This window comes from Rattus norvegicus, chromosome 17 (genome assembly GCF_036323735.1).
Source record: "Rattus norvegicus strain BN/NHsdMcwi chromosome 17, GRCr8, whole genome shotgun sequence".
Lineage (NCBI taxonomy): Eukaryota > Metazoa > Chordata > Mammalia > Rodentia > Muridae > Rattus > Rattus norvegicus.
Genome location: NC_086035.1, coordinates 79,570,001 through 79,594,368, shown reverse-complemented (window position 1 = coordinate 79,594,368; position 24,368 = coordinate 79,570,001). Strand labels below are relative to the sequence as shown.

Genomic DNA, 24,368 nt, shown 5'->3' with positions numbered 1-24,368 from the left:
AAGGGGGAAACCGTAGAAGGTTTTGCGGCCGTTATGGTGTTATTGATACACGGGTTGACGCTGTTATGGCGGGTGCTAACAGGCTACATTATCTTTATGCCTCCGAGGTAACCTGAAGCAGCTGTCTATTGGCTTGGCACTACCTTACCCTGCCGCGTCTGCCCTGCTGGGGACTGTAACCCGAGCCAACTGCCTGCCTCACAGAGGCTTCCTTAGCTACTGACAGCAAGAGAGGAAGAGCGTGGAATCCCCAGGATGGAGCCTTCCAAGCGGGGCTAGATGCCGAGAGACTCTCAGAGAGGATGGCCCTGCCATCTCCACGTCTACGTAGGGGCAACAGTCACTAGTGTGTCCTCTTCAGGCGCAGAAACGGACACTCGAAGGAAAGCTCTGGAAGATTCCTTTTTCTCTTTTAAACTCTGCCATGTGTCGCTGCAGGCCATGTCCACGTGGAAATCGAGGCTCACCAAAAGCCTGAAGCTCCCATCTCGGAGGATGCATTCCTTCCCATGCTCAGCTCTGCTGGCCTGTTTCGGGACCACCAGGGAAAATGCTGCCTTTGATCAGTCCAGCTCGGCGGATACTCACTCCGCCATCTATGTCCAGCCCACGGCCAAAGCAGGCAGACATCCAAGTCACCCAAAGGTAGAAGAAGGAGCTCCAGAGAAAAGGCAAGATTCTGGTATGCGCTTGGAGCAAAACGGCACTGGGAATGGCAGTAACAGCAAACATTCCGCTGTCCAGCCTGCAGAGACCCCCGAGGATTTGCCCAGGTCCCTGAAGGACGAACCAGACCACGAAGCCGTTCCTTTCCAGACGTCCATCCCGAGACCATCAATTATTGACATGCCAAAGGTGAGTGAACTTTCCCAATGCTGAGACAGATGGGGAGTGTTAGGGAACGTTCTAACGTGTTGCTTTTTGTTTTGTTGTTTTTTTGTCTTGTTTTTTTGTTTTTGGAAACTCGCAAATATTCTTGTTTAAATTCATTACTGTACAAGACACAAGGAATTCTCTCTTGCCAGTGGGAGGAAGTGGGGAAAGCCTTTTAAATTCTCAGCGTGTTCTCTGAAGAGGTAGAGAGAGAAATGACAGAGTCCAGGGGCTGTGACAGTGGCAAGCCAGACTTTAGTGAACTGGTTATAGTGCCTCTGAGCAAACAAAAGATCAGAGGATATATGCAATGTATATATATGTATATATATTCGACTATGAATTTCAGAAATTGTCTTTAGTGCTTGCAATGTATCATGTCTGGAAAATTGGGAATGATGGGGAAAGTTGTGAATGATAAGCAGGAAAATGGTATTCATAAAATGGATGCTTCTCTAATGTTTAAGATCTAAAGACAGGAAGAGAAGGTTTGAAGCCTGGCTTCCTTGCTCCTCTGGGGCTTGGTCCTGAGCCTGAGCTTTCGTGCCTTTGTTTTGGCATTATTGGATTTTAGTTTCTGAACGTTCTGATTTGTCACACCATTTTAGAGTCCTTGGCAATCCCACTTAAGAGGAGCAGTGGAGAAAGAGTCTTGTAAAGGGTAGAGCCCCCAAAAAATGGTTTTTAAGCATTATGTTGTTGAAGGACCGAGTTAAAGAGCCTGAAAGAGTTTTGGTATTCATTAATAAGATGTTCTGATTTAAGGCTTTTTTTTTCTCAGCTAACTTATTAAATAATAGTGGTTTTTTTTGTTTTGTTTTGTTTTTTGTCTGATTTGCTTACTTGGCCTAAGTAGTCTTTTGAGCAATAAAAAAAAATAGCAAAGATAGAGTTACAATGTAATTGAAAAGATAGTTCTGTTTGGCAGTCCGTCTCAGCCTTCCTAAGGCTGCGCCCCACCTCTTAGTACAGTTCCTCATGGTGTGGCGACCCCAACCGTAACTTTACCTTCATTGCTACTTTGTTTTTTCTTTTTAAGAATTATTTATCATATTTTATATATGTGAGTACACTGTAGCTGTCTTCAGACATACCAGAAGAAGGCAGCAGATCTCATTACAGATGGTCATGAGCCACCCTGTGGTTGCTGGGAATTGAACTCAGGACGTCTGGAAGAGCAGTCAGTGCTCTTAACCGCTGAGCCATCTCTCCAGCCCACACTGCTACTTTGTAACTGTAACTTTTCTACTGGTATGAATCCTGGTGTAAAATGTCTGCATCTTCTGATGGTCTTAGATGACCCCCACCTGCAAAAGGGTCATTTGACCTCGAAAAGAGATGCGACCCACAGGTTAGAGCCACTGGTCTCTAGCACTGTGTTGAGTGGGTGAACTTAACCTAGCACTATGTTAAGTGGTCTAGGGAGACATAGCTCAGTGGTAGGGCCCTTGGTCAGCATGCACCAGGCCCTGGACTCCACTAGAACAGCCAGGGAACAAAACAAAAATGGCTAAGTTTAATTTCATTGTTTGAATCCTAGTATTCTGAAATTGGGCAGAAGATTTCACTGAACCGTGTCTTAATAGCATTAATTTTTTTCGTTAGTATTGTTAAATCAATCCCCTAAACAAACAACAAAACCCAATGCACTTGTCTAGTTTTCTGTGCATATCCATGTATAGACTGAGATATCCATAGTGGATCTGAGTGTGTATGATGGCCAAGTTCATGTAAGCTGCGCCATCAAGAAATGAAGTTACACTACCTTGACGAGCTTCTGTCAAGGAGGGAGGGCAGCAACCCAACCTCCACCCTCCATTGCTGAGCTTGGTAGCGCTGAAGAGAAGGCTTGGTCTGATCTTCTGTTTCTAATGGCTCCTGACATTTCACAAGAGCCTGCGAAACGCAATGGGAGTCGCTTCTCTACCTCTCCATTCAGGTCCTAGGAGTCAAGCTCGGGTCATGAGGGTTGGTAGCAAGTAGCAAGCGCCTTTCCTCACTTAGCTATCTTGTCTGTTCAAGCCTTAGTAGTTAAAAAAAATAAGGGAGGGACATTGTGATGAAGGAGTCATGTGACCAAGACCACAGACCACTCATAGACATCGAATAAGGCCTAGGAGTAGGTGTAGCGGAGTGATTGAAAGTGAGGCTGGAAGTTGGAGAAGTGCCTGGAAAGGAACTAGACTCACAAAGGGGTGTCTGGGAGTCTACAGGGAGAGACGTTGAGCCACAGTGGGAGCTTCTGGGATTTTGTACAGAGCAATGGGGTGGACGGGATTTCATTCTGGGATGGTCTAGAATTGAGAAGGCTAAAGTTGAGAAGCAGTACAGTACCTCAGTTCTGGGGTCAGTCATAAAAGGACCAGCAGGAAATGTTACAGGCAGAAGTGGGTGCAACCGCTGACCTTGGGAAGGCTGAAAGTGAATGAAATCAAGGGGCGGGGAGTTGCTAAGAGTGGGCGATTCCAATGCCAAGAGCTCACCCACACAGAGCACCTACATTCTGCCTGTCTTTCTCAATTCATTACGCAGAGGCTGTCACCTGACTCTAGGGAGGTACCTAAGGCCACAAAGGGAGGGAGTATCAGGCTCAGGGTTACAGTCAGTTCTCTCCAACTCCCAAGTTCACCTTGGAGATAGAAGTTGCTTCTATTACTGATATGTAATGTTCGAGGACTTAGAACCAGATAGGGTGACCTATATGAGGTCACTTCCTTTTGAATCTAGTTAGAGCTCCTCATACGTGTATATGCTGTGTATTTATAAAAATGTACAGGACCTGTAAATGTAGCAGCTGGACTAGATTGCTTTGGGCTCAACCCCCAGCAGTGTAATGTATATTTATAAATGCATACGTGTGTATGATTATAATTATTCATTTTAAAAATTAATTTGCATAACTTTTTTTCCCTGCCATGGTGGCAGGTGTGTAACACTATGGAAAGAGATATTTTTCATTTCCTGTCGGAGACAAAGCTTTGCTGATGGCCGTGGGGGAACTTCTGATTAAAAGTGCCAGAGGCTTCTTTGTGACCTGACATGTCTTCAGTGACGTGTTTCCCCTAAGTGACTGATGAATGGGCTGGCTTTATTACAGTCTTGCCTGGTGGCTGACGTATTTCCCCTTTAGGTGTCCCCGTCCTCCCCCAGGAAGCTGTTTTGGTAGTGATCATTAATGATACTTGCATTCCTTTCTGAGGTTCCGCTTCAGAATATAACAACGTGACCTGAGGACAGACACCCCTCGGGCGTCTTTCCTTACCCTGGTGATCAGAGGGGAGAGAGGGTCGTTTCAATCTGAAACAGAACCTAGTCTGAGTGGAGGAGCTGAGAGTAATGAATGCATAGACTAAGTAGAAGCAAAAGGGTTTATTTGGGGTACAGAAAGGCATGTGCATCTCTACTGAGAGAATGATGTCAGGCCAGCGAAATGGCTGAGCAGTAAAGGCATTTGTTCCCCAAGGCTGACAGCCTGAGGTTTTACTCCTTACATTATACACACATTATAAACGTAAATCATTTTTATAAAGATTTATTTATTTATTCTAGATAAATACACTGTCGCTGTCTTCAGACACACCAGAAGAGGGCATCAGATCCCATTACAGATGGTTGTGAGCCACCATGTGGTTGCTGGGATTTGAACTCAGGACCTCTGGAAGAGCAGTCAGTGCTCTTAACCACTGAGTCACCTCTCCAGCCCCAGAAATCATTTTTTTAATTTAAAAAGTTATCTGACTAACGGGCATAGTAGTTCATGCCTTTAACCCCAGCACTCAAGAGGCAGAGGCAGAGGCAGGTGGATCTCTGTAGTTCCAGTTTAGCCTGGTCTACAAAGTGGGTTCCAGGACAGCCAATGAAGACAGTTACACAAAGAAACCCTGTTTCAAAACCAAAAACCAAAACCAAATAAACAAACAAACAAAAAAAAAAGAAAGAAAGAAAAGAAATGAGAAAAATTATCTGAAAATCGTAAGTGATATTAACTAGACTTCAACTCTTCTTTCTCCTCTTCCTCTTCCTGCTCCTCTTTTCCTTCTCCCTCCTTTTCCTTCTTTTTTGAAGCAGTGTCTTACTATGCAGCTCTGGCAGACCTAGAACTCACTATGTAGACCAGAATGACTTTGAACTCATGGAGATCCCTCTGCCTCTACCTCTGCCTCCCAAGGGCTGGAATTAAAGGCGTGCACCACCATGCTTGGTTTCAACAGTTTTTGTATGTGTCCCTTTCCCCGTTTCATGCTTGGAATCACGGTAAAAAGCTTGAAACGTGTTCTATGGTTGGGACTCATAATGTTTCCTTGGTGGTCTGTCTCGCAGGGGAAGCCTCTCATAACTGGTAGAGTCATACAGACCATAGGATACAGACATGCTTCTGTTTCATGCTGTAGCTTAAAGTTGCTGTGATGTTCCTCTGTGGGAAGACAGCCCTGGCCCCAGGAATGCAGATGAATGGACAACCTCCTAAATTGTTCGCACTCTAGTGGGAGAGACAGATGCAGAAGCTGGTGATATCAGCAGTGTACGAGTTGGCTTAAGTGCTGGATGCCTTGAGAAGATTGGGAGGCAGGGCAACTGGTAGACGATTGGCAGATGGGTTTCCAGCCCACACTGCCTCCTTCCTACATGGCTGGCAGTGCTTTACCCTGCGGCGTCTTGGTACTGTAGATAGAGTATGGGGAAAAAAAGGCTGCGAGTGGCTAAGGGCTTCAGATATTTTTCATGGTTGAGAAAGTATATAGCAATGCTTTTTTTTAATCTAGTTCTTGGTGTGGGGGTAACCAGTCTGACACAGGAGAGGGAATAATTGTAACTAAAAAAAGTCAATTATGTAAAAATTCAGGGTTACAGGGTCCTCCTTAGAGTGTGTGTTGCATTTTGGAACGAGCTGGTTTCACAGTCAGACATAAGACAGCAAGCAAAGCCATTCCTGCAGTCTCACAGAGGCCCAGGGAAACTCAGAGACTCAGGCAGTCCTCGTTTTTCAAGGCATGGGCCTTGGCTTTGCTGCCTTTGGGATGGCTATTTCCCTTTGTCCTCTTTACCCAACACACAGTCTTGGCACAAGTTTTGAAGAGCCAAACGTGTACATTAGAATGTCCTTGGGAATTAACTGTCAGAGTTGGACAGACCTAGCCAGATGTTCTATCCTTTAAAAATGTACACGTAGGGACCAGGAAAATGCCTTTGTTAGTAACGTGCTGGCTTCATAAGCATGAGGGGTTGAGTTTAATCCACAGGCATCGTGGTACTCACGGGCATGATGGTGCTCATTCACAATCCCGGTGATGGGGAGGGAGAGAAGGTGGGTCCCTAGGCTTAGTGTGCTCGTCACTTTCCAGGGTAGTGAAAGCCTGTCTCAAAAAGCAAAGTAGATGCCTTGGAATGACACCTGAGTTCACCTCTGGCTTCCACATACATGTTCTCACACATAAGCATACTCTCAATGTATGTGTAGCACACCAGCGTGCACATGTGCAACCACATGTGCAGAAATACACACACACATACAAGTAAAGATCAGATTGGCAGTGGGCGTGTCAGCAGAGTATTTTTTTTCTGAAGTAGGGGGCCCAGCCCTCTCTGGGCAGTGAAGTTCCTGAGCAGTGAACCTGGGCAGTAGTCAAGGAAGCTGAACATGAGCTGGAAACCAGCCAGAAAGTGGTGTTTTCCACGGTCTCTGCTCACTTCCTGCCTCCAGGTTCCTGCCTTGAGTTCCTGCCCTGGATTTCCCATGATGAAATGTTACATGGAGCTGTTCGATGAAACACAACCTTTCCTCCCCTAGTTGCTTTTCCTTAGAGTCTTTTATCCCAGTAACAAAACCTAACAAAGGCAGTACCACTGGGAGACACTCTGTGAGGCTACATATTAAATTTTTTTGTACAAATGAATTTTCTTGCATTCTTTTTTAGAATGAGATCTGTATCTTTATCTAATGGGTCTGAAGAACCTTAAGCTAGCTATAAAAGCAAGTGCCCTGTCAGGGATGCTTCCTGCTGAACATATGATTTGACGTGACCTTTAGTAAAATTTCCAGTTGACACACTGAGTCATAGGCTTCATGTTGGCATTGTAAATAGACGTACGTGCCATGGTGATTTCCTCCTCTCCCCCTTTCTTCTCCAGCTCCATGTCACTCCTGCTGGGTCCTTTCTGTCTTCTGAACTATGCCCTCTTATGCTTGTATGTTATATGTACTTCATCTGCTTGCATGCTACATGTACTTCATCTGCTTGCATGTTACATGTACTTCATCTGCTTGCATGTTACATGTACTTCATCTGCTTGCATGTTACATGTGCTTCATCTGCTTGCATGTTACATGTACTTCATCTGCTTACATGTTACATGTGCTTTATCTGTTTGCATATTACATGTACTTCATCTGTTTGCATGTTACATGTACTTGCATGTTACATGTACTTCATCTGTTTGCATGTTACATGTGCTTCATCTGTTTGCATATTACATGTACTTCATCTGTTTGCATGTTCCATGTACTTCATGTGCTTGCATGTTATATGTACTTCATCACTCTATTTTTATTTCCTTTCTCCCCTTCCCCTTATTTACTTAAATAAATATTTTATTAATTATTTTAGGATTTCTTACAATGTATTTTGATTGCATTTTCCCCCAAGTCTTTCCCGACCTCCAGCTGAGATCCACCCTTCATGTACTCTTTTGTAAAAATGTAATAACTCCAATTTGTGTTGTCCGTGTATTTCTGAATGTGGGGCATGGGACATGTGGCACCTCCCAGGAGCCACTCCCCTTAAAAACGACTTTCTTTTCTCCACACCATGAGCTCTCCGTAGCTCCTTGGATGGAGGTGAGACGTATGACCCCCTTCCCGCTCCATGGTAGAATGCAGACTGACTTGATCTTGCACAGTTGGACAGGCAAACACTGGCGCTGTGAGTTCCTGAGTGTAGTGGCTTTTCCTGCTGCTTTTCCTTCTCTCTTCCTTCCGGTAAGGCCTCTGCCTATCCCACATTCCTCTTTCTACTTTCACATCACACACACACACACACACACACACACACACACACACACACACACACGTGCACACAGGTATACACATGCACACTTAAAACTAGAGTCTGCTGAAAGCGTATGGTATTTGTCTTTGTGAATCTTACTTGTTGCTTAACACAATGATCTCCAGTTCCATCCACTTAGCTGCAAACGTCATGGTTTTGTTCCTCTTCATGACCGATAAAGTCCCAGTGCCTGCGTGGACACTGTGCCTTTTATCTGCTTGTCTGCTGATAGACATTTCAGCTGCTTCCTCTTATTAGCGGGCGTGAATACACAGTGCAGCAGTAAACACGAGCGTGCAAATGTCTGTGTGCTAGGTTGACCCGGTGCCTCTGGATATTACATCCAGGAATATTTACAGCGGGGTCATGCGGCAGTCTTGTTGTCTCCTGAGGAACCTGTGCGGTAGTTTCATGGTAGCTGTATAGGTTTACATTCCCACCAGCAGCATACCCGACATCCTTGTTCATTAACTTGCCAGCATTAACTGTTTGTTTTCAGGACAGTCATCCGGCTGGGGTGAGACGGAGGCTCAAAGCAACCCTAATGTGGGCCTCTGTGGTGGTTAGGGGTGCTGAGTCCTTTTTCAAGCACTCATTTTTCATTTGTATTTCTTCTTTAGAAAACTGCCTCTTCAGCTCATTGGCCAACTTGTTGACTGGATGACCTGGGTTTCAGAACTTAATTTTTATGATTTTTTTAAAAATATATTCTAGGTATTAGGCCCCCTGGCATGATTTTTGGATCAAAAAGCAAATTAGAAACTCACAGCATCTCAGTAAGTTGTCCTGTTTCATCCTGTATACCGAGCAGAATGGCCGTCTTTTGCTTCCTCAGACACAGAGGTTTGAACGAGGTCAAGCAGGTCGCAGCCCATCCCATTTCAGCACTGGTGATTTTCCGTGCCACGCTCCTGCTTTCAGCAGATGTCGAGCAGAGCACCGGCTCGTGCATGATGCACCTATGCACTGGGTCAGGAATTTCCTAAGGCAGATATTCAGTTGCATTTCAACTGGGAAAAAAAAAAAAACGGGAGAGAGAAACAGCTTCTTGGCTCCTCTGAGGATGGAGTGAAATGAATGATCCTCATAAAACCATGAAATGTACACTGTACAGCTCTGCCTCTTGGAAATCTTCCATGAAGGACTCCAGAGGACAGAAAATATGCAGAACTCCCAGACCCAGTAGAGCTGAGTGGAAAGCACGTTCCAAACCGAGAAAGAAGACACAGGTGTATGATTTAACAAGCACCCCAGGCGCTGCTTTCGAGCAAGGTTGCCACTGCTTAACAATTCAGTTTAAACCGACACTCATTCCAGCGGAGACTGCCATGCCAGAGGGAGAGAGGTACAGAGGGAGAGGTTGTCTCATGTTTGTGGTGCACCCATTTTCAGTTATACAGTGAGAGTCTAATGTCTCTTTGTGACTCACTGGTACTCTTTCTTTATTACTTTTTAAAGGCAAGGTCTTGTGTAACCCTATGCTGGTCTTGAACTCCTAACTTAGCCAAAGATGACCTTGAACTCCTGATTCTCCTTCCTGCACCTCTATGGTACCCAGAGCTCAGCTCTGTGCTTCCAGAGCAGGTTTATGAGCTACTGGGAACCGGATGTGCCTTCATGCATGCTGGGCAAGTGCCTTACCAACTGAGCCATGCCCTCAGTGTCCCCTAACCCCAGCTTTTACAGAGTAAATGTAAGTGTTTGAAGGCAATGCTCTTGATCGTTTAACCAAAGAACTACCAAGGAGATTGTAGTTGGGAAGACCCCCACCCAAACTATCTGCATCTGTCTAGTTGGAATCCCTGTCTTCTTCATTATACAGCCGAGGGTCATACTTCAGCTGAAACTTTTTGTTCCACCATTACACTTGCTGAATATGCTGGAAACTTGAACATGTCTTACACTCTGGGAGCCACAGGGGGCAGCTGAATGAATGTGCTGTATCAATCATGGGAAACGGGAGAGGATTTTTTTTTCCACTAAGGACTCTGAGCTGTTGTTCCTTCTCCACTCGCTCTTCTTCCTTTCCAAAGAAAACATAACTCGTTCACTTAACACTTTTTCCAATATGCTCTGGACGCAGTTGGTTTTGTAATTCAGCGCCAGGGAAGCGAGAGGCTGGAAAGAGGTGGCAGTTAGAGCCACTGAGACAGGAGGTGTGGACAGTCTCATTCTGGAAACCCAGTATGTGCCTGCCATGCTTACCTAAATGGGAAATGACAGTTCGGTTGGAACCTAAGCCACAGGTATGATTGGATCATTATAAGGAGAAATTCCTCCTCAGATGCTGCCTGCCTGGGGAAAAAAAATCAGGCCACATAACTTAAAATTTGAAGTCTTGGGCTGAGGATATAGGTCAGTTGGTAAAGCGATCACCTCCCAAGCATGAGAACTTGAGTTTGACCCCCAAGACTCACTGTTTAAAAAATGCTGGGTATGGCCGTGCAATTGAAATACCAGTGAGAACGGGAGGATCCCTGTGACTCGCTAGCGGTCCTGTCAAGTGGTGAGCTCCCCCAGCACAGTGAGGAGCTCTGACTTGGGGGTGGTAGTTTGTGTTCCCAAGGATGAGCATGTACATGTGTATACGCACACGGATACATGAATACATAGGGAAGCTCACCAAATCCTCAACAAACGGCAGGAATCTGGGTCTCCTTTAACTCAGTGCTAATTGAGAGTACCACTAACGGCGGACCAAACATTCGGACACAGGAGCCTCTGGGGGACCTTCTTATTTCAACCATCACGGCCTGTAATTTACAAGTAACAAACTGACGTTACGAGGAGGTTATACTTTTGACATAAAGCAATGCATATCTTTATGAATATTGTTTTGTTTGCTTACTTTTCCTGCGTAGGCACATGGGGTATGCATTTTGAACTTGTGGGCTCGCATGTGTCATCACACGTGCGTGCGTACGTGAGCATTTGCAGGCCCTAGGTTTGTGTCAGGAATCTTTCCTGTTGCTCCGTGCCTTGCTCCTTGAGACAGGTCTATTAGTCAAACCCAGAACTCACCCACACAGGCTGGTCCAGCTAAATTAATCAAACCCAGAACTCACCCAGCTAGCCAATTTGTTCTGTGTTATAGGTGGGCTATCATGTTTGCCCAATATTTTCACAGATTCTTATGGTTCTGGGGATCAAACTTATGCCTCGAACATGCTAGACAGGTACTCACTCACACCTCCAACACCTTAATAAGATCCACTTTTCAAATTTATTTTTATTTGATGTGTATACGTTAATCTTTTCCTTGCATGCCTGTCTGCACACCATGGACATGCATTGTTTTTGGGGGCCAGCAGAGGACATTTGATTTCCAGGAGGTGGAGTTACAGATGGTTGTGAGCGGCCATGGAGGTGCTAGGATTCAAACCCAGGTCCTCTGGAAGAGTAGCTAATGCTCTTAACCACTGAGCCATCCCTCCAGCCCTTTTATAGGATTTTTGAATACATGAAAAGGAGAATCAGCCCACAAAGCAAAACCAAGGGGCGGGACTCACGACACAGAACTTCTCATTTTTATATGTTCTTACCATTTAGCCTTTGCTCAGCACTGCCAATGTCTTTGTGATCTATCCCCTTTTTCTAGAAATCTACGGAAATAATTTAAGATTGTGAAGAAGGGGTAGAAGTCAGGATCACTTTCCTCTGGAAGAATAAACCGTATCCCCACCAGGCTTAAGATGAAAGACTAAGAACACTTCCTTCCCTAGTGAACTGAGCCAGAGGAAAATGTGCTTTTCATCTCCCCAGCCAATCTGTCTGTTTCATTGCCATTTGCTGCCCATAGAAACTAAAGCCTTTGTGCTTTGGTTTTTCTGTATGAGCCTAATCATTGATATGGTCCCAGTGCTGTTTCAGAAAGAGCAACTACCTGCCTTGGACTTTAAACGATTTAGGAAAAACACAGGACAGAAGCAGGAAAACAGGGGCCATGTTTTCCTCATGATTTTAATATCAGTCAGGAAGCACACACTGATATTGATCACTTTTGCAAGGTTCTGAGCTATTTGAAGTACGTGGGGGTCAATGCCAGGAGGGCTTTTACCATTTTCTCTCATAATTCTGGACTTTCAACATTTTGAATGCCTCCCTCCCCCAATTTGTAGAGGACTTGGTGTCCATAAGATGTTTTTGAACATCTGATTGAAGTATGAACTATATAATCTTGTACTCACACACACTACTTTCTAAAGTTGAAGGCTAGTCAGCCAAGGGCTTCTGGATTGTGGTTAAACTAAGCAGTGTTGGCAGTCAGCACTCAGAACCCACACATCCTGCAACCATTCATTCAGCCCCACAAGGATCATTCAGTGCGTACTGAGGTCCATGATGTTTGCCCCTGCCCTGAACATGTGCAGGGACTTGTCCTTGTATCCCCTACAGAGTAAATAAAGCAACTATTTAATAGCCTTCCTTTCCTTTTATTTCCATCATTTTTCTGTTGCTTTCTTTTTCTTTATTCCTTTCTTTTTCTCTTTCTGCCTCCTTTCTTTCTTCCTTTCTTCCTTTCTTCCTTTCTTCCTTCCTTTCTTTCTTTCTTTCTTTCTTTCTTTCTTTCTTTCTTTCTTTCTTTCATTAATTATATACTCCAGATTTTATTCCCCTCTTAGTCCGCCCTCCCATACTTCCTCCCTGCCACCGCCCCTCCTCCCCCGTCTCCATGAGGATGTCCCCACCCCACCCACCCCACCAACCTCTAAATCTGCTGGGGCCTCCAGTCCCTTGAGGGTTAGGTGCATCTTCTCTGGCTGAACCCAGACCCGGGAGTCCTCTGCTGTATATGTTGGGGGCCTCATCTCAGCTGGTGTGTGCTGCCTGGTTGGTGGTCCAGTGTCTGAGAGATCTCGGGAATCCAGGTTAATTGAGACTGCTGGTCCTCCTACAGGGTTGCCCTCCTCTTTAGCTTCCTCTAGCTTTTTCCCAATTCAACCTCAGGGGTCAGCAGCCTCTGCTGATTGGTTGGGTGCAAATATCTGCATCTGACTCTTTTAGCTACTTGTTGGGTCTTTTGGAGGGCAGTCATGTTAGGTCCCTTTTTGTGAGCGCTCCATAGCCTCAGTACCAGCGTCAGACATTGGGGCCTCACCTTGGGCTGGAATCCCACTTTGAGCCTGTCCCTGGAGCTTCTCTTCCCCAGGTTCTTCTCCATTTCCATCTCTGCAGTTCTCTCAGACAGAGAGAATTATGGGTCAGAGTTTTGACTGTGGGATAGCAGCCCCATCCCTCACTTGCTGCCCTGTCTTTCCACTGGAGGTGGGCTCTACAAGTTCCCCCTCTCTGCCCTTTCTATCTCCTCTCCCCCAGTTTTGTCTCTCTTTTTGAGACAGAGTCTGGCTATGTAATCCGGCTGGCTTCAAACTGGGTATCCTCTTCTCTCAACCTCCAAAGTGCTGAGACTCTAGGTATGTGCCAACATGCTAGACTTTCATAGATTTCAGCAATAAGTAACCAAGTAAGACTCGAAACCATCTTTGTGGGTGGATTGGGGCAGATTATGCGCAGAAATTACGTCCATTAAATAAAGCACTTGAACTTCTTTGGATTTTGGTGTCTGTGTGTCAGCTCAGAATCCATTCCCTGTGTTCGCAGAAGGATGTCTGTAATAAGGGAAAAGTGGTTCGACTCAGCAAAAACAAATAATTTCAAACAAGACTATCAATATGTTATTTCTTCTGTGCTTTCAGTAATGGGCGTCAAGTCTAAGTCTGAGGTTTTAGAGTTCGCATGCGCTCCCCGAGTCCTTGGATGGAGCGGGGCTAGCACGCTCTGAAGAACAAGGCGCTGGCTTTGCCTCTGAGTCACTGCTGCTGGGCCAGCAGCCAGGCAACGAACGACTGCAGTAAAAGGCAGCAGCAGTCAAACGGCATCCACACTTATCCCTCAGTCGGGCTGAAAGGCATTTATATGGCTGTAAGCATTTTTTCCCTTCCCACCCAGTGAATTGAGTTTGATTATACATCAGAGTCTTTTCTCTGCCTCACATTTATTCTCTAGTCTCTTCCTTTTTTTCCTACTTCTTGTTTTGGTTAGATTCAAAATCCTTGTTTTCTTGCAATATTCACAACCCAGTTGCTATAACCCGGGGCTCCAACCTAAAAAGACTTTCTGTCCTAATCCACACTCTGAGTGCAAACTACCACCTAAGACTGAGTCTTTTTTTTTTTTTTTTTTGGTTCTTTTTTTCGGAGCTGGGGACCGAACCCAGGGCCTTGCGCTTCCTAGGTAAGCGCTCTACCACTGAGCTAAATCCCCAGCCCCTGAGTCGTTTATTTTAAACTACATTTATTTCTTATAGCTGTAGAGATTGGAAAGTTAAGGATCAAGGGAACACGTAGGTGATACCCCGCTCAGGCATGGGGACTTCATGTGGAGTTCTGAGGTGCCCTTGTGTCTCACGTGATGAGCACAGCACCCACAAATGCCAAATTAGTTTTTTATAACTGCCCCAGTTTGAAAACAACCCAGGCAGTAGTTAATGGCTACTCAAAAGCCATACCTGGTTTCCTTTCTTTTTGGTGTGTGTGTGTGTGTGTGTGTGTGTGTGTGTGTGTTCATACATGTGTGAATACAGGTATGTGACATCCAGTATCCTCATCAAACATGCTCTGCCTTACATGTTGGTTCTCACATGAATCCACATCACTGATTCAGTTTGTCTAGCTAGCCACCTTGCTCTAGGGATCCCTTGTATTTAATTCCCAAGTGTCTGGGATCACAGACAAGCTACCATGATGCTGCAGGTGGAAATTCTAGTCCTCATGCTTGGGACGCAAACACTTTATCCATTGAGCTATTCCCCCGGGCCCTGACCCCGTCTTTTAATACCTCCGCTTCAATATAACTTTAGGTGCCGGCAGTCAAATGGCAGCAGATCCTTTTGTTTTTCACTTCCGCATCGTCTGGATGGACCTGCTTGTCATGTATCTCCACAGGTCCCAGGCAAACTCCCTATGGCAAGTGTTAAAAGCAAGCTGTTGAAAGATCCACTTAGGGAGCTTTAAACTTGTCTTATTTTCAGGAGTACACGATTGGTAAGTCTCTGGCCTTTTCTCTCCAGCATCTCAGTGTTACCGGCACCCACTGTATGACCCTCATGGATGACGGGGATACGCTCATGGAGCCATCTCTACGAAATACATTGCCGTGTTTCACAGTAGAGATTGGCTTTACTTGGGAAGGAATCAGGTCAGAAAAACTTTCACCCAATCATTCTTTTATCCAACGAATACTTAGAATATTCAACATGTTCTCTTGAACGGACATGTTCTCATTGGCTTTAAATATTCAAACATGTTCTCTTGAATGGACATATTCTCATTGGCTTAAAATATTCAACATGTTCCCTTGAATACTCTGATTGGCTTAAAAGTTTAGTGTTTGTAACTCAGGATTCTCTCAAGAAACAGAGTCAATAGAATATGAATGTGTTTGTGTGTCTGTCTGTCTGTCTGTCTGTCTGTCTCTCTCTTTCTTTGTGTATCACAGAGAATGGGAGGTAGAGGTGTTTTAAACGTTTGACTCATATCCTCACTGGGACTAATAAGTTCAAAATGTACAGTGCAGTTTTGCCCCCTACAAACTACCTAACCCCTGCTGCCTGGACACAGAGTGTTTTCATCTTCTTTCAGAACCTCACTGATTCCTCTGAAAGTCTATGATTGATCAGATGATACCCATTTATTTTATCGACTGTAGTCTTTCTTCAAGTCAACTGATGGTAGACATATCCCTCCTTACAAATGACTTCCCTAGGAATCTTAGATTCCTGTTTGATTAAATACCTTGGTGGTATAGCCTGCCTAATTTGACACTCAAGGAAATTACAAAGCACTTGATAAAGGGAAGAGTCTTGGATTTTGTATCCAAAAACCCTGGACTCTAGTCTCAAATTGCTAAATGGTTCTCAAGATCACTTCTTAAACATTTGGAGGTCAATTTTACTTTTCTGAAGATTATTGGAGGGAGGGACAAGAGACAGGAAGTTTCCAAGGTAGTAACACCCCATTTGGCTCTATAATTCTGAATCTTTTAAGTTAATTCAGTTTCCTGAAATGCTTTTCCTCTCGTCTTAAATAAAAAAAAAAAGTGCCCCTGTTATAGATGTGGTGCTAGGAAATTGCAACCAAGTGAAGAAGTGTTCACTGGAGAGGAGCAGATGAAACACAAGCTTTTAAGATGGCTCCCGGTGGCAGCCATCTTGGGGGAGCCTAGGGGAAGGGTTGAAGCTGAGGGCTGTGCTGTAGCTTTGTTGTCAGAGAGCATCCGCTTGGAGGATCTGCCAGCCACATCTGATTCTGATTGCTCTACTCTGAGACCTGACTCAGAGATGTTATCATCATGACAGTCAGCTCCTTCTCAAGGATTTCTCTACCATTTGAGCTTAGCTTAGAGGTAAATTGGCGTTGAACACAGCTTAGAGAAGTTCAAGCCGCAAAGTCTATACATTTGCTGACTTGGTTCAGATGGTTGGTTTCCTTTGAAATATGTGTTTCCCTTCCCTTGGCAGTGAGAACGTTGTCAGATACATTAAACTGTCATTAAACTGGCTCTGACTTCTTGCCTGGCCTCCGAGAGTAGGATTTCTCTCAAATCTGCAGCTAGGGACCACATCCAAGCCCTTGTGCTAAGAAACATTTCTCGTGCTCCCCAGGCCTCTGTCTTACCTTTGACTGAATAACTTTAAGAGAGGATAGCTAGTGAATGTTTCCCAGATTATGACAGCTTGTAAGAAAAGCAAAGTATCCATATGGTTGTTACAGACACAGCAGTTGTGATGTCTGGCCAAACTCACTTGTCTCTCAGACGCTCCAATTGAGATGAAATGTGATTGTTACTTAATTATAAAAAATTAAATTATGCAACTCCCATTTGTTTGCTAAGAGTGGGCTTTACAGTGGCCCCAAGATAGCATCCAAGGCTCGTTCTGTTATGCCACAGGTTCAACTGCTTTTAGAGGCTGGCTCCCTTTAACACGCATGTGCATGAAGAGCCCACTCTAAGTATATGTGCATGTGGGTGTTCATATGTGTGTATATGCACATGTTGATGTGTCTCTATGTCTAATTCACATCTATTATTTATCACTTCTTGCCATCTTTATGATAATGTCGCTATTGAATTAGATACCTTACAGGGTCAGCCCTGTACTTCCAGGGTAACATTTTTGCTATACAATATTTGATTTACATGGCTAAGTTTTCTGTCAAATATGACTGAGGGGATTTATATATACATATGTTTATATAAATGTGTGTGTGAGTGTGTGTGTGTGACATTTAAGTAGAAAAGGAACTCGGAGAAAGAATAAAAAGATAGAGACAGAGATGAGAGAGACAGAGAGAGAGAGAGAGAGAGAGAAGAAGAAGAAGAAGAAGAAGAAGAAGAAGAAGAAGAAGAAGAAGAAGAAGAAGAAGAAGAAGAAAAAGAAAGTGTAATGGAATATATATATCTTGGAACCAGAAAGGGAGGGAGCTACTTGGAGGAAAGGGACCAGCAAGGGTGGTAGTAATGGTGATGGTGGTGGTGAAGACGTGGAGGAGGGGCAAATAAGAGCAAAGTATAGCACGTATGTATGGAACAAAGTATAACACGTATGTATGGAGCTGTCACAATTAGATCCATTTGTTTGTATGTTATTAAAATTAACTTGAGCAAGAATGGGGCGGGGAAGAAGGCTCAGTGGATGAAGTGTTGGTTGCAAAAGCATGAGGACTTGAGTTCAAATCCCAAGCACCCACGTAAAAGCCAGGCATAGTAGGCGTTCGTAGCCCCAGGTCTCGGGGCAGGTGAGTTCCTGCAGCTCAAGGGCCTGATGTTCTAGCAGGTGAGCTCTATGTTCAGTAAGAGACCTTGTCTGAGAAGGTAGAGAGCAATTGAAGAAGACCCCTGACATTAACCTCTGCTGTCTATGTGCATGCCCACAGGTGAGAGCACACCTGTGTACACATACACACACGTGTTCACCACACACCTGTGTGCACACAAACATACATGCTAGACATTGCCAAGCACATGGATCAGATCATACATGATAACGTAGATCATATCACAAATTGTTATCTTATACAAAGATAAATGGTGGTGTATTTTATACAAAACTCCTCTTGTTCACAGGCAATAGCTGCTAAAGACCATACAGTTCTATTTGTTCAAAGCTTTGAGAAGCATTGACACTTTGGTCTGCTCTTGGTTTTGGTTATTTTGTTTTATTTTATTTAGACAGGGTCTTGCTAAGTAGCCCGTGTTGGCTTAAAACTCACAGCCCTCCTGCCTCAGCCCCCTAAGTGACGGAATTATAGTTAGTCCCACCATTCTGGGCTCTGGTTTGTTCTTTCTGGTGGATAGGAACACAATAGATACTTTTGAGCATAGAGGATACAAATCTGGGTCCTGCCTGGGCCTTCTTTCTGTCTCCTCCCAGCTGAGTAAACGTGAAGGCCACCTTTGTAAAGATGAGTGAGAAAGACAGCAGGTGGGGCTCCAAAGCCAGGTAGATAAGACAGGAAGGAGGTCCTAACCCTTTGTTAAATCTTACAGGAGTATTTTGAAATTTTGAAACTAGTTTCAAAAACATTGGGAATGCAGAGGGAGAAACTCTGTGACCAATGTCCTTCCAGCCACTGAAGGAGCTCTCCAGCCCTGCTAAGCCCCCCTGATTGTCTTTGGAAGTGGGCTCAGGGCAGGCTTAGAGTCCACTCTCGTCATATCTAAGAGACTTACATATCTAAGGATGACTTATAGTCTTCTGTTAAGAATGGTTCATCTTTGTCCTCTTGCCCCTCTAGCACTAAGAGCCCTGGGCCTGGGTATAAGATACCCAGGATCATGTCTGTAGGCAGCTGGTCATGGCTTTGAGGACTGGGGATACCCTAGGACTTCGCACACTCTCCCAAAGACTTCATATACAAAGTCACTTCCTTACCCTCTGTCTGGAACACTGTCCAGTGTTGGCCATTTGTCACTGATACTCCTTTCCAGCCTTGTCTGCTCAGCTTCCAAAGGGGTGGAGAGGACTAGCCATGATGCTACAGGGTGTTCAGTCAACTCCTTACTGTAGGACCGGAGCCCTATGTGGAGAAATTATACAAATACTGAATGGTTTCCTAAGAATGTCTCTATTCTTCAGAGCTAAAGGAGTTCCTTTAGCAATTCACATTTGAGGGTTTGTTTCGGAGTGTCATCTTGTTTGGGTTAGGGGGGTGTCTCTGTGTTTGGATTCTATCTCTCTCTGGGGACATTAATACAGACGTGAAGGAGCAGATGTGTGAGGCCCTTCCATACAGATGGGGCTGGCACCCTCTTCCTCCCTCTTATTACCTAGTGCATACCAGCAGAAGATGGGACCAGGCCCTCCCTTCACAATATGCTGACATAGTGGTAGTGCTGGAGGCAAGACAGCAACAAATATCTGTGGAACCTGTGTAGGCATGAGGAAGCTGAGTCTAAGCCTTCTTCCTGTGCTGTCCCTGATTGCTCATCACACCCTGTGGGGCCACTAGCACACACTCAGGTACGCTTCAACCTGCAGGACCCCCTCTATGTATCACATGCCTCCAGAGAGCCAGGATGCCCTTCCCAGTAAGAGCACATACTCCATGTGTGGTCCATCAGGAGCGCAGCGCTAAGGAAGAGGGCACAGCTCTGGTGGCTGAACTCCTGGGTTCCCAGTACTAGGATCATCATCTCTCAAGGGTAGGGATGTTGAGGGAGCACTGCCTTGAGGACTTCTGAAGTGGGTTCTCTCCAGCAAAGTGTTACAGAGACAGAGATGGTCTGGGTCCTAGATCCTGCAATCGCAGAATCTCCCTGGTGCACCGTGAGTAAGGGTGGCCCACGGTTTTCTTATATGCTTGTGTTTTACACAGACCCAGATGTTATCATGTTTGGTACATTCGCACTACTCTAAAATGAGCCTTGAGGGAATTCTATTTTCATGTCTTTCCATGCTGATGAAGCTCTCAGTTTCCACTGCTGCCCCAAGTCCTGGGAACCGGCTTTGGCTAGTACTTGTCTGGGAAAGATGTATAGAGAAGGCTTCCCTTTGTGAAAGACTGCAGTTCTACTTTGACAAGAAGGGCCCCGGATGTGATTAATGGCTTTTCCTTCTGGTTTTGCCCCTATGTGGCTTTTCTCCCTACGTTCTCTTTATCTGGGCAGTCCACACCTGTATTTTGGAGTGCCCAGTCTGAGTGTCATGTCCCACGCCCTGGCTGTTCACAGTGTCCAGGCATGAGCCTCCTGTGATTGTATGATTCCCCTCCCCAATACAATTTGTGGTATCACAGAGGTAGCTTTGGAATCCTGACCTGTCTCAAAAAGATCAAATAGGTCTGGGAGGTTGGCTCCATCTCTAGAGTGCTTTCCTCGGAAACAGGAGCCTTTGTTTGATTCCTCAGAACCCACCCCCGAAAGCTGGGTATGGTGACATGTGCCTGTGATGCCATCATTGGAAAGGCAGAGATAGGCAGATCCTGGGGCTTGCTGGGCAGCCAGCCTGGCCTATTTGGAGCATTCTAGGTCAGTGAGAGACCCACATCTCCTATCCCACTGACTTGAACATCCCCGGAGCAGACTACCAGAAGCAGGAGATGGCCAATGATTGTGCCTTAGTTTCCATAAAACCATTCCACCACTCACTTGACCAGGGAAACAATGCCACGATGAAGTATGTGGGTCAACTAAATAGATGACCTCATAGTCTAGCTTTCAGCTGCCAAGTAGAATTGAACCAGGGCAAGGGATGAGGCACGGGCAGCTCAGATGCCAGGTAGGTACAGAAGAACAGGGGCAGCAGGGAACAGCGAGAATATGGCTGTCAGAGGAGGTGGCAAGCAAGCAGTCCATTTGGTCACATGGGCAGGGAAAGAACTTTTCACACCAGCCAGTGTCCCTTAGTGTCACTCACCTTCAGCATCCTCTGATAAGCTAGCTTTCAAGAGACTGGCAGACAAGGTCTGGGCTTCTGTTTCTTCCTAGTGGCATCGTTCCCTGGCTTGCAAACCAAGCCGTTTCACCTCAGTGATTCCTCCTTTCCAGAAGACTGGCTGGACCCCACCTTTCTCTATTTGTTTCATCTGGTGCTAAACTCACAGTGTACTAGAAAACACCCGGGCCTTGACTATGACACACACTTGGGATCTTTTTCTTATTTTAAAAGAAAGTCACGCTCGGTCCCCAAGGCATAATCAGATCTATTATTACATCCTGTTTCCAGAAAGGACAGGGGTAAAATCCAGGCCAGATGGCACTCAAGCAAGCAGGCCACCTGCTCCCACTTGGGACTATTCAAATTTTGAGGGCCCTGGAAATTTACCTAGGTTGCTTTGTGCTAAATCTTGGTTAATAGCTGTCCAATTGGAATTCTGAGTATCAGTCAGGTGTTGCAGTCATAAGAAACAAGGACAGAATCATCACGATGCTGGAGAATTAGGTTTTGGACTAGTATCGGGGGATACCACCTCAAACCATGCTGCAGAACCAGCCTAGACAGATAGCTATATTGCCACAGCATGTGCACACACTGCCACTAAATCCTTGAACTCTACTGTCTGTTACACAAGCATTGCTATTGTTGCCGGCATGGGAACATGAACTCGCTTAATAGGGAGAGTTGCCAATTCTATTTACCTTAAACTTGTAGCTGCTCATGCAGTCTTGGGGATGGGCCAAGAATCTTACCTAGGAGTTCCAGTTAGAGCCAATGACGTAGAAGTGGGGAAGAATGGAGTATTGAGCAAGTTATTTCTTTGCCATCCTTGACCCGAGTAGGTTCTGATGCCTCCTGAAACCCCAAATGAGAAATCCTCTGGGCAGTGGAGAAAGGAACAAATAACAGGCATCTCAAAAGAATGACAGAGACCCACCTTTCTCTGACAGATCCACCCTTGACCTCCATGTACTGATTCCAAACTCGAGGACTTTTATTCATTCAGTGTATACTTGAGCACTTGAGGATCATTCACGATTATTTCCTTCCAAGAATGAGTTCTTTCCCATGAAGCCAATAATCTAGTTGGGAAGTTGGATAAATAAAGTTGGGGCAGTGAGTGTCTGGACAGACTATACCCTGAGGCATGACATCAGGAAAGGTGACATGGAATCTAGGTGGATAAGTAGGAACTAATTGTCAGGTTACTGGAGGGGTAGGGGTGTAAGAGGAAGAACTAAAGCTAACAGTTGTTGCAAAATGGGATTGGGTAGAGTGTGAAGTGGAGGGACAGGCAGAGACACATCATGAGAGCGTCTCATGCCTTTTTTGAGGGGTTTGGATTTTCTAAGATTATGGAAAAAACACTGATAGAAATTTAAGGCATTTTACAGATAATATCCCGTCACGGGAAATGAATGGCGTAGGGATGACCACACCACAGGTGAGCAGAGAAGTCGGTAGTTGATTGTAGAGAGTTGGAGAAGCAAGATTCAAAAATGACACGATTAGACTCCACATGTTAATCTTCTCCGTATTAGCTATTTTTCCGTGACCGTGGCAAGTATCTGAGAGAGAATTTTAAAGAATTTAAAAGAAAGTTTCTCTTTGGCTAGTAGTTTGGGACTGTAAAATCTGTGGTTGAATAGACACATCTAGACACATTGTTTCTATGCCTATAGTGGAAGGGTCTGGTGAATCCCAGCTGCTCACCGCACAGCAGCCAGGAAGCAGAGAGCCAACCAATGTCTGTTCTAACGCTTTCTTCTTTTTCTTCTGTTCCACACAGGCCTGCCCAGATTCAGAGTGGGTCTTTCCCTATCAGCTCCCATGCCAACCACCTCTGAGAATGGCCTCATGGACACACCCAGAGGTGTGCTTTACTAATTCTCCCAATGTATTCCAGTCAGCCACTACTCTTATCTCCAACTTAGACCACTCCCTGATGTTCTCACCCACATACAGATCCATCTGCCTGTGATGTATCTCCATTCAGTGCTTCACAGGCATCTCACGCCCAATATTTTCAAAATATATCTTCTCTCCCCTGAGTTTAATGTCACTCTCCACATAGGTGCTCAAACAACGAGTTAGCTATCATCTATGATTTCCCCTCCTCTACATCCCACAACTAGCCAGTCACCATGTGAAATCTAATCATGTCATTTTTGAATCTTGCTTCTCCAACTCCCTCTCCATCCCTCCCCTCTCTCTCTTAAAATGAACCTGAGCTTACTTACACTAAAAAAACAGACTTTGTCAATTGTCCTTAGCTATGATCAAGTTGTCCTGAGACAGACTAACTCCGGCACGTGAGAACTAGTGTCCTCGGGATCCCATCTGATTGTTGAAACATAGATTTCATAATTTACAGTTGTGTTAGGTTTATAGAAAAGTTGGTTGAAAACTATAGCAAGTTTTCATTTCTCCATCTTGTCAGTGCTCTCCCTCCTTCAGTTTCCCCGACTAGCGTTCTGCATTGGCATGGTATGTGGTACATTTGTACTGGCATGGTTATAATTAAATTGGTCATTTCGTTATTGATTGAAGTCTATAATTTAGATCAGGGTTAAGGCTCCATATTGTGTGAATCTACAGGTTTGGGGAAATGTATCAATGCATCTACTCTATCAGTATAGATATACTGTAGAGATAATACATAGTATAGATAAGTATTATATATATAATATATATAATTATATTAATAATATATATATATATATTGTATCTACTTTAGCAGTATTATACACAACATTTAAACTGCCCTAGAAATGTGCTGTGTTCCTCATTGACCTCTGGAAGCCCTGTTGCTTTGCTTCTGAAGCTCAGTGTTTTCCAGAATGTCACATAGTGCTAACTGTTTGGCGTGACACTTTTACTTACCTTGTCTACCTTTCTTCCTCTTCTCCTTTTGCACTCTCTTCCTCCTTCTCTCTGTCTCTTTCCCAGGACCATGCACTCTCATGGCAAGCACTCTCGTGCTGAGCTACATCCCAGTTCCTTTTGTTCTCTCCATTGTATAATGAGCTGGGCCTCGAACTCACTATGCCGATTCTTCTCTGGCACCTCCTGAGTGTTAGGACTGCAGTATGAACCACCGTACCTGGCGATCGTTTCCTTAAACACCTGGATCATTGTCTATTGACCCACTCACCAATTGGAGCTTATCTTGATCGCTTCTAGATTTTGCAAAGTTCTGGATAAAACTGCCATCAGGATCGAAATGCAGGTTTTGTGTGGGTCTAAATTGCTGGTTAATTTGGGTAAATCCACACTGTTTCTGGGTTGCATGGAATGCCTTTGTGGAGTGTTGTAAGAGACTGCTAAGCTGTGCTGAGAAGTGATTCTGCCCTCTCCACTCTTGACAGTAATGAAGGAGAATGTCACTTGCTCCATGTCCTCTCCAGCATTTGGTGTCTCCAGCTATTTGGCTGAATTTTTCCTGGACCAGCTAGATATCTAGTGATGTCACCAGGACCCTCTCTTACCCCTTTCAGCTCTCCCTGGTCCTG

General features: G+C 44.9%; 1 protein-coding gene and 1 long non-coding RNA gene across 3 annotated transcripts in view; one reads left to right on the top strand and one right to left on the bottom strand.

Annotated features, from left to right (window-relative positions):
- Nucleotides 1–203: 203 nt before the first annotated feature.
- The window catches only part of Fam107b (family with sequence similarity 107, member B), a 206,371-nt gene continuing 182,206 nt past the window's right edge, over nucleotides 204–24,368 (top strand). Inside the window, exon 1 of one of the 2 annotated variants that reach the window (XM_017600646.3) lies at nucleotides 204–855. In XM_017600646.3, coding sequence (XP_017456135.1) covers nucleotides 280–855 — 576 coding nt within the window. In that variant the 5' untranslated portion in view covers nucleotides 204–279. The remainder of the gene's footprint in view (nucleotides 856–24,368) is intronic. The other variant, XM_017600647.3, reaches the window with a different exon arrangement.
- LOC120097879 (uncharacterized) overlaps nucleotides 10,897–24,368 on the bottom strand; it is a 15,530-nt gene continuing 2,058 nt past the window's right edge. The window contains exons 1-4 of the long non-coding RNA XR_005495736.2: nucleotides 21,794–24,368; nucleotides 18,853–18,997; nucleotides 14,757–14,879; nucleotides 10,897–13,528 (exon numbers count right to left, since the gene is read on the bottom strand). The exon at nucleotides 21,794–24,368 is cut by the window's right edge and continues 2,058 nt beyond it. This is a non-coding gene — a long non-coding RNA (uncharacterized LOC120097879). The remainder of the gene's footprint in view (nucleotides 13,529–14,756; nucleotides 14,880–18,852; nucleotides 18,998–21,793) is intronic.